General features: G+C 37.4%; 1 protein-coding gene and 1 pseudogene across 2 annotated transcripts in view; both read left to right on the top strand.

Moving 5' to 3' along the window:
• The first annotated feature begins 3,059 nt into the window (after positions 1-3,059).
• Positions 3,060-4,487, top strand: LOC308659064 (TIP41-like protein; annotated as a pseudogene). The gene is made up of 3 exons: positions 3,060-3,192; positions 3,356-3,515; positions 4,194-4,487. The product of its transcript is annotated as a TIP41-like protein (transcript).
• Positions 4,488-7,618: 3,131 nt separating this feature from the next.
• The window catches only part of LOC308658111 (antiviral innate immune response receptor RIG-I-like), a 51,499-nt gene continuing 43,647 nt past the window's right edge, over positions 7,619-15,470 (top strand). Inside the window, 1 exon segment of the mRNA XM_081310674.1 lies at positions 7,619-7,854. Within this exon segment, the coding sequence (XP_081166800.1) occupies positions 7,749-7,854 (106 nt within the window). The 5' untranslated portion in view covers positions 7,619-7,748.

The raw sequence follows: 15,470 nt of genomic DNA, 5'->3' as shown, positions 1-15,470 counted from the left end.
GAACAGACCTCAGAGTCTGTGCTCTCTCTATCAACCATGCTACTCTGTCTCCCGTGTAAGAGTGTCTGCTCTACAGAGAGGCCTAAATGTCTTTGACCATCATCCAATCTTCTGTTCTTACTATGCCAGAATGAATTTCCTTGTCTGTGTGTGTCTCCTGCATACATGCCTATTTATCTTTGGATAGTATCTCAGAATGGAATTGCTGGGTCAAGGGGCATATATTTGTGCTATTATTTGAACATGTTTTCCCTCCAAAACTCACAATGCAATTTAATTGTCATGATAACAGTATTAAGGGGTAGGATTTTCAAGAAGTGATTGAGCCATGACAGCTTGTTGCCATTATAAAAGTGTGCACATTATAAAAAGGGAGCAATTTGGCTCCTCTGGTGGAAGTAGTTTTCAAGGCATCTTAGAATCAGAATCATCAAAGCTACCAGTGTCTTGGTATTGGACTTTCAAGCCTTTAGATCTCTGAGCCAATACATTTCAATTTATAAATTACTCATTTCATGATATTCTGTTCTCACAACAGAAATTGGACTAAGATGCTATGTATTATGATTTTATTTTTTACCATGATTTTTTGCTTCTCTCATTAGTGAGTGGAAAAGAAACTAAACTTTAAACTAGTCTTACTCAGCCAATTCCTATTCAATGTGACTTAACAAATGGTTCCTGGGGGAATCCAAAGAAATGAGTGAGCTTTGAATGCTATTATCACAATCTGTTTCCTAAGGAACTATCTAGGCACCAGGAAGCTGGAACTATCTAGGCACCAGTAAGCTGGTACCATCTCTAGCAATCAGAGAAATGCAAATCAAAATCACCCTAAGATACCATCTCACTCCAGTAAGATTGGCAGCCATTATGAAGTCAAACAACAATAAGTGTTGGCGGGGATGTGGGGAAAAGGGTACACTTGTACACTGCTGGTGGGACTGCAAAATGGTGAGGCCAATTTGGAAAGCAGTATGGAGATTCCTGGGAAAGCTGGGAATGGATCCACCATTTGACCCAGCTATCGCCCTTCTTGGACTATTCCCAGAGGACCTTAAAAAAGCGCTCTATAGGGATACGGCTGCATCAATGATTATAGTGGCACAATTCACAATAGCTAGACTGTGGAACCAATCTAGATGCCCCTCAATAGATGAATGGATAAAAAAAATGTGGCATATATACACAATGGAGTATTATGCAGCACTAAGAAATGACAAAATCATAGAATTTGCAGGGAAATGGATGGCATTAGAACAGATTATGCTAAGTGAAGCTAGCCAAGCCCTAAAAAACAAATGCCAAATGTCTGCTTTGATATAAAGAGAACAACTAAGAACAGAACAGGAAGGAAGAGCATGAGGAAAAGACTACAGTAAACAAAGACGAATGGGGGGAGAGAAACGGGGAGAGAAGGTAAAGCACATGGAAATGGTAGGAGACCTTCAATGATACATAAAATTATAAGAGGTTATGAGGGGCAAGGGGGAGGGAAAAAGAGGGAGAGAATTGAACAACAGCAGGGGAGGTAGAGAGGGAAGATGGGAGGGGAGGGGAGGGGAGGGGGGATAGTAGGGGATAGGAAAGGTAGCAGAATACAACAGTCACTAATATGGCATTATGTAAAAATGTGAATATGTAACAGATGTGATTCTGCAATCTGTATTTGAGGTGAAAATGGGAGTTCAAAACACAATTTGAGTCAAATGTATGAAAGAGGATATATCATGAGCTATGTAATGCTTTAAATAATCAATAAAAAAAAGAAAAAGAAAAGATAACAAAGTTATGATTGACTAACCCAAATCATAAGAACGGAGGAGCAAAAAACAAAACCAGATGCAATAAACAGCAAAACTGAAGTTCTAAACCATATATATATATTATATATATATATATATATATATATATATATATATATATACATACACACACATATATATATACACACACACATACACATGTATATGTGTGTGTGTATTTATTTATTTATTTATTTATTTTGGGGGTACTGGGGATCAAACTCAGGGTCACTTGACCACTGAGTCATATCCCCAGCCCTATTTTGTATTTTATTAGAGAAAGGGTCTCACTGAGTTGCTTAGCACCTCACTGTTGCTGAGGCTGGCTCTAAACTCATGATCCTTCTGCCTCAGCCTCTTGAACAACTAGGATTATATGTGCGTGCCACGGTGCCCAGCCTAAACCACATTGATAATTAAATGTAAATGGATTTAGTCTTCTGATTAAATAGCAGTGATTACTAGACTGGATAAATAAATCAAGATCCAACCGTATACTGTATTCTAGAGATGCTTATTAAATATGAACAGACAAGATGATAGCAACAGGTTGGGAAAGGATATACCATGCAAACAGTAGGTATAAGAAAGGTGATGCAGCTATAAGAGTATCACATGAAGTAGACTGATATAAGAAGTATTCCCAGAAACCAAAAGATACTTTTCATAATGACAAAGAAAACCAAAATTTTTCAGAAAGACCTAACCATCCTAAATGTGAATGCTTCAAATAACAGCTACAAGATTAATGAAGCAAAAAAGTATAGAACAAAAAGGACAAATGGATATATCTATAATCGTAGCTGGAGGTTTTAACACCCTGCTCAGCATTTGATAGAACAAGCAGAAAGAAAATTAGTACAGATTTAAGAGACTTGGATCACTTTATAAATCAATCTGACATAACCGACATTATAGAACACTATACTCATGAACTGCAGAGCACCATTCTTCTTACGTGTGCCTGATGTATATCAAAGGTAGTTCATATCAGAAAACTTCAAGACTGAAATCTTACAGCATCAGCCCTCGGACCACAACAGATTAAAATCAGAAGTCAGTAGCACTAAACCATTTAGAAAATTCCCAGTATTTGAAAAACAAACAATACTCTTCTATGTAAGCCATAGGTGAAAGAAGAAATCACAGGGATATTAGAAACTATTACAAATGGAGGGGCCACAGGCATCAGAGATATGGTGATTTCTGCCACACTCCTGTGTGTTCCAAGCCCCAGGGGCTCACCTTGCCAGAATGGTCCATGGCTTGCCGAGTAGTCACCAGGACTTCTCTTTCTGACTCTGGAAACTGAGGGCCACCAAGACCCACCTCATGAAGTTGGCAGAGATTTAAAATGATGCTAGGAGACAAGGTTTTAAGAATCCAACATGGGCCAGGTGCAGTGGTGCAGGCCTGTAATCAACAGTGGCTCAGGAGGCTGAGGCAGGAGGACCACAAGTATAAAGCCAGCTTCAGCAATTTAGCAAGGCCATAAGCAATTTAGGGAGACCCCTTTGAGGGAGCGGGAAGGAGAGAGAGAGAAAATCCAGCATGGCTCTGGCTTTGGGATTGAGTTCAGTGCTAAGGATGCATTCAGATGTATAAACAACTACCAAGGAATGCTTGAAGTAGCCTGTGCAGAAAAGTAGCGGGAAAGCAGAAGTGAGGGTGAACACTCCAAAGAAGTTATTAAACCATATGATTGGACCTATACTGAAGCAGGCCAGAGACCCCCCACCCAGAAGAACCCTGCCATAACTAAGCTTCTCCAGAGACCCTCAAAAGTTCTGTTTAGATAATTGTTCTTAGACTATCAGCAAGAATTTCTACAACAATTTTCAGGTGGAGACTGTGTTTGCAGAGACCCAGTGAGCGACTCCAGCCTGGGTCTGGAACCTTGATAGAGGCATTTGCATCTGAAAGGACTGTGGGAAGAAAGGAGAGGGTCACTTTCCCTTTCCCAGACACTGACTTTCAGAGTGTCCTTGGCCTGAACTGGGTGCCCAGAAGAGTGAAAAAGCTGCTTTTATGTGAACTTCTACAGATTGTGAGCTTCTGAGCCCTTTCCCTTATACACTAGGTATAGAGTTCTAAAACTTTTTCTTTTAAGAGAGAGAGAATTTTAATATTTATCTTTTAGTTTTCGGCAGACACAACATCTTTGTTTGTATGTGGTGCTGAGGATTGAACCTGGGCCACACGCATGCCGGGCAAGCACGCTACCACTTGAGCCACATCCCCAGCCCAAGAGTCCTAAAACTTTCTGAACTCAGGGTTCAGAGGGGTGAATTAATGGAGGCAAAGAGCCCCCCCCCTTTTTGAACCTGGCTGCAGCCTTTAAACCTGCTTCCTGTGCCTTGCCTGGTCTGTCCTACTTAAATGCAACAGATTATAAAGGTTATAAAGGAATGTTACTTAGAGAATCTCTTAATAGAAAGATACTTGCAACAGATCATACAGATACAGAGAAATTGAAAGCCAGAGAACAGACAATTCTTTGAAGAAGTTCTCCTATTTGAAGATGTACTTCATTATCATGGTGTTTCAGGTCTGTAAAAATTAGAGTAATGCTTTCTAGCTTTTTTTCTGCTGTTGTGGTTTTTCTTGAGACTCGATGGGGTGTTTATCAGAATAAATGACAGTTGGCTTTACTATGAGGTAGAAGAGACCTACATGTTATAAGATCATGAGAGCAAAATTGGTTACTTAATGCATGACCCACTTTCCCTGTTCAGGGAATCTAATGAAATATCACAATATTTACTAATAAAGGAGTCTGGGTGAGCAGCTAATAAAGAATCGATCTTAATCCTACAGACATTAATAAGAAAGTACACCTGTGGAATAGAAGGTGATACAGCATATACTCACTGTGGAATCTGACTGGACACCTTGACTATTAGGGTGCATTTTTATCCTGAGAATTAATTGGCTTATTTATGTTTAGATTTTCTATAGCCTTAAAGGAAAAAAAAAAGATTGTTGGTTTCAATCAACTGTTGTTTGAACTACCTTCAAATTCATACTCCAGATTTAGATATTCTGGGGTTAAATTTGGATTTCTGAATTATCACAGAGTGTGACTGCAGCAATAATGGTGTGCATATATCTCATTCGCGTGGGTATAATCTGCAACCACCATGAAACACCTGCCTTCTGCCATGAAGCAGTTAATTGAAGTAGTTGAATCCCAGTGCGTTCGTTCCGACTGTCATAGGGTTCCAGATGGTGCATCTTCATGTATTAGCTCTTCCCTTTGGACTTTCTGATGTTTATTCTCACTTATGCAGAATTGCGAGCTGCTATGGTTTAATGATCTTCATCCACGAAAATTTAAAAAATGTAATTATCCCCTAATTTTAAATTACCTTTGAGATTTAAAAATATTTTAGATATAGAACCAAAAAACAAACAAACAAAAACCCAAACCTAGTATTTTGGAGAACTGAAGCTTTTATATATATAGAAATATATGAACCTAGGCTATCAGAATTGTCTTTTTGGCCTGGAACCTAAGTAGTACAGAATTTTAAATTGTACAAAAGTAAATTTCAAGTCCATTTGGTTATTTTGATGACAACCCTTTAAATATATTATATTGATTTTTACCTTTCTAGAGTCTCTTTATGAGGAAAATTGTGTAAGGAATTACTTGAAGTGGATTTTTAAAAATGGTATAAAACTTTTTTTTTAAAGGGCAGGAGGAAATCACCGTCTTTTTTTTCTGACTTGAAATAATTGTTGTGTATATTGCACTTGATGGAAAAGTCATTAAATAGTATTTAATTGAAAGTATTAGAAAAGGGCTGGGGATGTGGCTCAAGTGGTAGCGCGCCCGTCTGGCATGCGCGCGGCCGGGGTTCGATCCTCAGCACCACATACAAACAAAGATGTTGTGTCCGCTGATAACTAAAAAATAAATATTAAATTTTTTTTAAAAAAATTAAAAATAAAACAGAAAGTATTAGAAAATTTCTTCAGGTATTGGCTTGAAGATTAATTTTAGTGAAAAAAATACACTTGGATATTAATCATTGCTCTAATTTTGGTATGTTGTGGTGAGCCAAAGAGGCAGGGTAGATTTGGTCATACATAATTTTGGAATGTCTCAGCCTTTTGCATTACCTCCAAGGTATAGGGAATCAGAATTTGTTGTTCATTCTATACTAAATATACTCATATTTAATGATTTCTCTTAGGACAGAAAAATGTGTATATATACATAATATATTGTCAGCTTTGTTTTATTCACAGATCTGAACAGAATAGACTCAATTCATGCAAGTTATAAGTAATGAAAAATTCATAAGAATGTTTATTAGGTTCTGGGCAACATCATATTATACATTGTGTGCATGTGTATGTATACACATCTTTTTTAAAAAATTGGAAAGATGTACCCAAATGATTAAAACAGCAGGGTACAAAATGCTGTTCAAATTCAAAGGAAGTTGTTAACTCTGCCAAGTCTTAATTCTTCCAAATGATAGGAAGTTTGAGAGGAGCGGGACTTTACTAAGACTGAATACTTTAGGCTAAAGTACAGGCACTTCCATCTAGATTTTGAGACACCTAATTATGGAAGATAGCCACTTTCTAAGTTGTAGTGAATGGCTTTCCATTGGAGAGGAATGAGCTCTCAGGCTTCCCCTAAGAGAATAGGAAATAAAAGTCAGAAAACCGAAATGGAAACTAGAATAGGAAATAAAAGAGTCAGAACTAGATCTACACACATGCAGTCAATTAAGTGTTCAACAGAACAAAGAAAAGTTGTCAACAAATGGTGCTGGTATATATATCAGAAGCATGGAAAGAGTGAACTTGGATCTCTATGTCACACTGCAACTAAATTAATTCAAGATAATCATAGACCTAAAAGTAAAAGATAAAAATATAAAGAGTCTAAAAGAAAAAAACAAAATATCTTAATGACCTCGGGGCAGACAAAGATTATTTATTTATTTATTTTTGCAAAGATTTATTAAGGAGCAATTAAAGCTCACAAAAAGCAGCAGACAGAAGAAAATGCTGATAAATTAGATTTTGTCAATGTAAACTTTTGCTCTACAAAAGACAGCTTTAAGAAAATGAAATGGCAAGCCACAGACTGGGAGAAGATATTTCAAATACATTTTATTTGACAACTTTGTACCCAGAATAAGTAACTCCTGTCAGTCTATTGAAACACAACAACAACAACACCCTCCAAAACAAAGCAAAAGATAGGGACAGATGATTTACAAAGGAAATTACATGAAAGACCAATAAGCACAAGCAAATGTGTTCAGCATCCTTATAAGGAAAATCACAACTACATTAATAACCATAATAATAAATGATTTCACATGCACCAGTGAGGAAGTTAACAAAGAAACCAATGCGTGTACTGGACTTGTGTCTACTGCAACTCTCTTGTGCGAGTGGGAATGCAACCTGATATGGTCACTTTGGTAAACAGGTGGCCATTTCCTAGGTTAAAACGATGCTGTTTACCACAGGATCGCTCTGGGAGAAGAGGTAAAACCGGTACATGTCTTCCAAAATCATCGTATTGCACACTTAAGTTGTGCACGTTTTACTGAAACTAAAACTGTTATCATTATAAAAGCGAAACCAAAAAATAAGATACATAAACATAAAAGCAACCCCCAGGGCTGCTCTTGGGGGCCTCTGGGTCCGCCGGTTCCCCCCGGGTCCGCAGAAAACGAAACAGAGCCGCGGAGCTGGGAAGGTCCCGCGCCTCCCCAGCCCCTGCGGCAGCCGCTAGTTTCGGTTTCCGTTTCCGTTTTCTCAATTGTAATTAAGTTCCCGCGCCGCTCCACCTCTCAGCTAGGATCCATTTCTGGGAAAATCCCTAGCCTCCTGGCGGCGGCCTCCTCCCCTACAGCTATAAAAGGGAGCCGGCGCCCAGCCTGGCAGACCCTGCGCGGGAGCCGAGCCGGGATGACGACCGAGCAGCGACAGAATCTGCTCACCTTCCGAGACTATGTCAGGAAGATTCTGGATCCTACTCACATTCTCTGCTACATGGCCCCCTGGTTTAGGGAGGGTGAGTGGTCTCCCACGAACCCCCCTTGCCTTTTACCTGAAGTCCATAGGCTAACTTTCTTTCTTTCTAACTTTACATATGACAGCGGAGGGCCTTACAACTTTCCAGGAACAGTGGGTTAGTGGCCAATCCCCACAGCGTTTTATACTGGACATCAGAATCTGAAAAGCCACGGGAAGCCTAGCGCCGGGGCCGGGCTGCTGCGAGGTGGAATAACTTGTTGTGGGGTGTGTGTGCAAATCTATTTAGGTTCAAAGCTGGGGAAAGAAATGGTCGGTCTCATTTATTTCCGCTAATAATTTAGACCACTATATGCCCGATGTTGTACTAGCATCAGAGACTGAGAAATAAGATCCAGGCTCCTCTTTAGTATATTTTATAACCTGAGATTTTGAGATAAGGGTGGCAGGAAGGAGGAGGACAGATATACCCAAATGATTAAAACAGCAGGGTACAAAATGCTGTTCAAATTCAAAGGAAGTTGATAACTCTGCCAAGTCTTAATTCTTCCAAATGATAGGAAGCTTGAGAGGAGCAGGACTTTACCAAGACTGAATACTTTAGGCTAAAGTACAGGCGCTTCCATCTAGATTGTGAGATACCTGATCATGGAAGGTAGCCACTTTCTAAGTTGTAGTGAATGGCTTTCCATTGGAGAGGAATGAGCTCAGGTTTCCCCTAAGAGGAGAAAGGGAGGAGGTGATTGGAAGGAGTCCAGATGAGAGGAGATCTGGCAGTTTCTTTTCAGTCTCCAAGCAACTCAATGTGAGGGAGTTTTTGAAATTGCATTAGAATAAGGCAGGTTATTCCAGCCCTTAATTGCTCTACAAAACCAAACCACAGTTGTAGAGAAAGAATTGAAGGAATACTACCAACAAAAGTGGACCTTCACTTACTGGTTGTGCCTAAAGAGAAATAATAAAATGGTATTCCAGTGACCAGAGTAGCTTGGGCCTTTGAAAAATATAAGTACAAGGAATACAACTCTTTTAGGAATGCTTGGATGGAACACTAACAAAGTGGTGTGAATCCTATTCTTTTGTGTGCTCAATGAATGCTGAATAAGTGAATTATGTCAGGTATTATGTTAGGGTTGGAAGTAATTTACTAAACACATTAATATTGAGCAATCAATGGAGAGCATAGTAGAAATGGTCCCTGCCTTAACAAATTAGAATGTCTATGTGAAGGCAGATAACTAACTAAATATTAAAATAAAGCACAGTAAGTTCGTTGATGGAAAACCATAGGGTGCTGTGGCAGCACATAGCCAAGATGTATACCTTGTCTGGAGAAGACAGGCAAAACTTTCCAGGTATGTGCCATTTGAACTAAGGTCTAAATTGGAGTCAGGAGACCAGCAATTGCAGGTAGAGCTCATTATGTGCAAAGGTCCAAGGTGAAAGATAAACCAGTGTGTGCTAGGAATCCAGAAAATATTCCCGTGATTTAGGTTGTGGAGAAGGGAGGTAGGGGTTGAGAGAATTGAGGCTTGAGAGGCAGGCTGAAGCGGGGAATGCCAACAGTCTTAATTGAATTTACGGTGTAGAAAGATAACTGGCTGTAGTTTGAGGAATGGATTGGAGAAGTAGGAGGAGGGCCAAGAGCAGATGCAGAGGTCCAAGACAAGGGAGTGGCAAACTGGAGGCAGACAGGCCAGATGAGAGAACAGAAATCTGAAAGAATGTGAGAAGTGGATAGATTGAAGAGACACTTGGAAAGGATAATCAATAGTACTCTTGTGGTGAATAGGTCAGGGCTACAGCAGGCTGGAGGACAGCTTCGGGTCTCTAGCTTAAACCTCTGAGTGAATGAATGGTGGTGTATGAGATAGGTAATTTTGGAGGAGGGACAGGTTTGCAGTAGATGATGAAGGGTTCAGAGTTGGACATGCTGAAGTTGTGTGCTCTGGTTCATCCAAGAAGAGAGATTCATCAGATGGTGAACAGCATAGGTCTGCAGTTCAGGAAAAAAAAATCTAGGCTTGGGGAGTCATTTGTATAGAGATTTTACTGAAACAGTGAAGAGTAGGTGAAATTGCCTTTTGGATAGTGAGTGAAAAGAACCTGGGACAGAATCCTGAGAAAGCCCATCCTTTATGAATAAACAAAAAAAGACAGAACTGGGAAAGAGCATCCACATATGTGGACATGGAGGTGTTATAGACTTGACCTTGTCTTTGACTTTGGCATTATAGCCATCTGTGGCCTCCCATGGCAATGGTTTCTGTGGAATGGTGATGGGTTGAAGGTGGACTAATTGTTAAGAATAGACTAAGGAGGGGCTGGGGATGTGGCTCAAGCGGTAGTGCGCTCCTCTGGCGTGCGTGCGGCCTGGGTTCGATCCTCAGCACCACATACAAACAACGATGTTGTGTCGGCCAATAACTAAAAAATAAATATTAAAAAAAATTCTTTAAAAAAAAAGAATAGACTAAGGAGGGGCTGGGGCTGTAGCTCAGTAGCAGAGCGCTTGCCTGGTCTGGGTGAGGCACTGGATTCCATCCTTAGCACCAATAAAAATAAACAAAATAAAAGAATTCTCTTCATCCACAGCTACAAAAAAAAGAAGAAGAAGAAGAAGAAGAAGAAGAAGAAGAAGAAGAAGAAGAAGAAGAAGAAGAAGAAGAAGAAGAAGAAGAAGACTAGAAATAAATAGCTAAGGGAAGAAATTAAATGTAGGCAGTTCTTTTGAAAACATGATTGTACTTAAAAATTACAATGGAGGCAGTGCTTTGTAGCATGTTCACACAGATCCAGACCCTACAATTTGTATACATTGTGATTCCAATAAAAAGAGAACAAAAAGGGTAAAAATAAATGGAAAAAATTGGAGGAATTTTTTTCTAAGAAAGAAGCAGTGTGTAGTAAATGAGTTTATTGAGGAGGAGTCAAGTCTCAATAAATAGTGGTAGGATTTTTATAATTCTGAGACAAAGAAATAATATAAACATTTGGGAAGAATCCAGTAGGGTAACTTGGGTCTCTTACAAGGGAACCAGTTTAAGTTAGTCTCTTACTTCTCTATAACTCTCATGAAACTATACAATAAAACTGCAGAATTTTGAGAATAAAAGTCTCCCCAAATTTTGTATCCAGTCAGGTTTTTAGGTTGTGTATGCAAGAAAATCTTGTATATGTGGGATCTCATATACATTTCTTATGAAAATTACCCATTGCAAATGATTAAGAACTGAAAAAATTAGTAATAACTCAATAAAGGGAGATCTTAGAGTTCAAGAATTGGTGATGAATGATGAAGCCCAGCAGGTGGAGTTCATGTTGAATAACTGTAAATCTGACTACAAAAGTAAATGCAACAACAGAACATTTTTTTAAAAAAACAAAAAGATTTTTGTTTAAAAGAAAAAAATCTTTAAAGTCAAGAAATTTGGGAATTATAAGACATTTTTGCTAAATCAGATTAAATGATCTATTTTAGAAAATGGATTTAATAGCTATATAATCAATTTCTTATCCTATAGAGACTCTCTCCCAATGCTTAAGGAACTTTGTCAAATTGAAAAGGATAATGATTTTTAAAATAATTATTTGGATTAAAATCTTTACCATTAGTAAGGAACTATGGAAAGTAATCAGAATGAAATTTCTTGCCTCTAAAGGAGAAGATTGAAAAGATACCATTGTACTCTTCTATGATTTTAAAAATGATGTCTGAAAGGGTAAAGAGAATGGTACATTAATTTAAACATGATTATATGTTTCATCCTAGAAAAGAAAAAAGGAAAAAAAAGCATTTAGTAACTGAAGCTAACGAGGAAACAGTAAAGGGAAATATAAAACAAGGCAGCGACTGAAGACATCAGCCATGGCTATGTGATGGGGCAGATGTATCTATGAAATGGGTCTATGAGCAGAATTCAGGTCTTTGTTGTCTGCCAGAGACCCGGTTCCTAAAGTCAAGTATCATCAAAAATAAGATAAAGATACCTTAAATAGGGCAGGGGTTGTGGCTCAGTAGTTGCTCTCCTAACACGTGTGAGGCCCTGGGTTCGATCCTCAGCACCATATAAATAAATAAAATAAAGGTATTGTGTCCACTTACAACTAAACAAATATTTTTTAAAAAAGATACCTTAAATAAATGGAAACGAAAAGAAATCAGGAGATGCCGTTTTAATACTAAAAACCATCATCACACAGGCAGAAGGTACTAAAGGGAAAAAGGTTACCTAATTCACAGCGAAGATATGGCACATCTAAATCTTTGTGTACCAAAATAGAAGAAAAAAAAACTTTAAAGTCAAAAAATTGGGGAATTATAAGACATTTTTGCTAAATCAGATTAAATGATCTATTTTAGAAAATTGATTTAATAGCTATATAATCAATTTCATATCCTATAGAGACTATGTCTTACTCTCCCAATGCTTAAGGAACTTTGTCAAATTGATGCTACATTATAGATAAATCTTTAATAAATTCCCCAAAGCATAGCTTTATTAATTCTCTAATTTACAGACTTTGTGACTATAGGGAAATGTCTTAACTCCTCCTCTCTGACTCAATTTCTTCCTCTATCAGATAAGAACAGCAATCGTATTCAGAGGTTTTTGAGAATTAAAGTACATGGCACTAAATAACTGTTAGGTATTATTCTATTTTCCAGAAATTTATTATGGAACTTTCAAAAAATTACCATATACATTTTCAAAATAACTTTTAACAAAAAGAAAATCAAGCCAGTTACAGCCACTTTCACAAGAATAGCAGACAGCCCATATAATACATATTTTTGAGCTATACCTAATCTTCTAGTTAGATTTATAGGTATTTCAAAACAATAACACAAATGAATTAATGAATTTGACTCAAGTAACTACAAAACAAGAGCATATATAAATAAATAAAACAACTAAATAACCAGAAAACCTCAAAGAAAGCAGAAGAGACAAAATTTCCTCAAATTATTGGAACTAAGGAAGAGTTCATTCAGTGTCATTGCAACAGATGTTTAATGAACAGGAAATTTGTTTTTTAAAAAATACAGTGATCAAAGAAGATAACAAACAAAATCATTAAAAAATGTTTGGTCTGTTTTTGTTTCTGTTTTGCAAAGACTATGAAGATTGAGCAAATTCAGGGTTGTGGAGGGAGTTGAGCAATAGGTAACAACATTTAAAAAAATTTTAAATTGCTTTTTATAGTTGTTGATAGACCTTTTTATTTTATTTATTTATTTATATGTGATGCTGAGAATTGAACCCAGTACCTCACAAGTGCCAGATAAGTATGCTACCGCTGAGCCACAGCCCTAGCCGCTAGGTAACAACATTGAGAAGTATGTACTGTTCAACTGAAATTATACTTTTAGGAATTTATTCTAAGGAAAACTTTAAAGCAAGAAAAGTCAGATATCTGTACTAGATTTACCTATTACAAAGAATAGATTAAATAAGTGTTTTTATGTGATATAATACCATACAGCCACTAAAAATTGATGTAAATCCATATTTATTGATGGGAAATGACATCTATTACCTATTAATGAGTGAAGGAAAGTACGTTTATAGATGCCTATTTATTTTAAACTACGTATAATTTGTACATATAATTAGAAGAAGGTGTTTTCTGGAATATTACATGGGTTTGATTCTATGTGGTGTGATTTCAGTGGGTTTTTTTTACTTTTTCATGCTTTTCACAAAGTACTTAAAATGTTTACATTGACACTGTGTTAAAAGACAGATAGCAATGTTCTCCCTCATTTGTGGAAACAAATAAGTCAATCTTGTAGAAATATGGATGGAATAGTGGTCTCCATCCTCAATGTTACACAAAATTACATAGAAGAGGATGTGAGGGGAAAGGGGGTGGGAACAAGGGAGAGAATTGAACAACAGCAGATGAGGTAGAGAGGGAAGATGGGAGGGGAGGGGAGGGGAGGGGGGATAGTAGGGGATAGGAAAGGTAGCAGAATACAACAGTCACTAATATGCCATTATGTAAAAATGTGAGTGTGTAACTGATGTGATTCTGCAATTTGTATTTGGGGTAAAAATGGGAGTTCATAACCCAATTGAGTCAAATGTATGAAAGATGATATATCATGAGCTTTGTAATGTTTTGAACAACCAATAAAAAAATATAAAAAAAATAAAAAAAAGAATAGTGGTCTCCAGAGATGGGGAAGTGGGCGGACAGACAGAAATGAAGAAGGACTTCTAGGCCTGGGAAATGTACTGGGGCAGGGGGAGGAGTGAAGGGTGAAAGAATGATGGCTGAACATGATCAGTACATGACACATGCATGTATGGAGCTAGCACAGTGAATCCCATTTATCTGTACAATTCATATGGTAATAACTTGAAGTCCAATTTAGGAGATGTTAGTGTTGTTGGAGAGGAGGAATATCTTTGACAGATATTAAGGACATTTAGTGTAGGGGAAGTAAGTGATAGGCATCATTAAACAAACACACAAAGAGGAATTGCTTCTGTTTCCAAGATTCTCCAGTTACCATGAGACTCCATTTTATCTGGAGAGTTTTGGCAGATAATGTGCACCTGCTAGACCCTAGCTTATTACACAGATTTCTAAAAGAAATTCAGTTCATGGACTTTGCAACTCATAAAGTAGAAGGATACCCTCAGACCTTACTGTATAGGAATCTCCTTGTACATTTTATGAATCACTGCTTATCTGTCTAGATAGAGAAAGTGTTGATGAACTCAAAAGCATATTTGGTTGAAAATCAGTTTCCAACAGGTAAATTTATTTTTCTGGTACTGAAGATGAAGCTTTTGCTTAAAAATATTATTTTAATTAAACAGTGAATTGCAGCGTGTCATATAGTCTATAAGTCTAAAAAATAAAAGCAAAACAGTACCATCTGTCATGATACATCCAGGAAAATTGATTATTTTTGTATGTATATGAAATGGATATACATTTAGCTTTACCTTTATAAATGTTTATGATTAAACATTTAGTGTTTTAAAAAAAGAAAAAAATGTTATTTGGAAAAAATACATGATATAAAAACTTATTTCTTATAGTACCAAACTTAAAATAAATGAATTTAGCACAAAATGTGCCAAAGTAATATGAAGGAAACTAGTCTGAAGAGAGTAAGATTTGAGGGAGGCTCCAGTCAGAATGGCAACTATAAAGTATACAGATAATAACCAATGTTGGTGAGGATGTGAGTGAAAAGATACACTCATGCATTGTTGGTGGGACTGAAAATTAGTGCAAACAAGCTGGGAAGCAGTATGGAGATTCCTCAAAAAACTAGGGGTGGAACTACCATAAGATCCAGCTATCCTACTACTCAGTATTTATCCAAAAGGACTAAAATCACCATAGTACAGTGACACAGCTACATCAATGTTTATAGCAGCACAATTCACAGTAGCCAAACTAGGGAACCAACCTAGGTGCCCTTTGATGGGAAATGACATCTATTACCTATTAATGAGTGAAGGAAAGCATGTTTATAGATGCCTATTAGATGAATGGCTAAAGAAAATGTGGTACATATACACAATGGAGTATTACTCAGCCATAAAGAAGAATGAGATTATGGCATTTGTTGGTAAATGGATGGAGTTGGACACTATCATACTAAGTGAACTAAGCCAGACTCAGAAAGTC

The sequence above is a fragment of the Spermophilus citellus genome (genome assembly GCF_964194105.1).
Source record: "Spermophilus citellus genome assembly, chromosome: 10".
Taxonomy (NCBI): Eukaryota; Metazoa; Chordata; class Mammalia; order Rodentia; family Sciuridae; genus Spermophilus; species Spermophilus citellus.
Note: the sequence above shows the minus strand (reverse complement) of the source record. Positions and strands in the feature narration are given on the sequence as shown.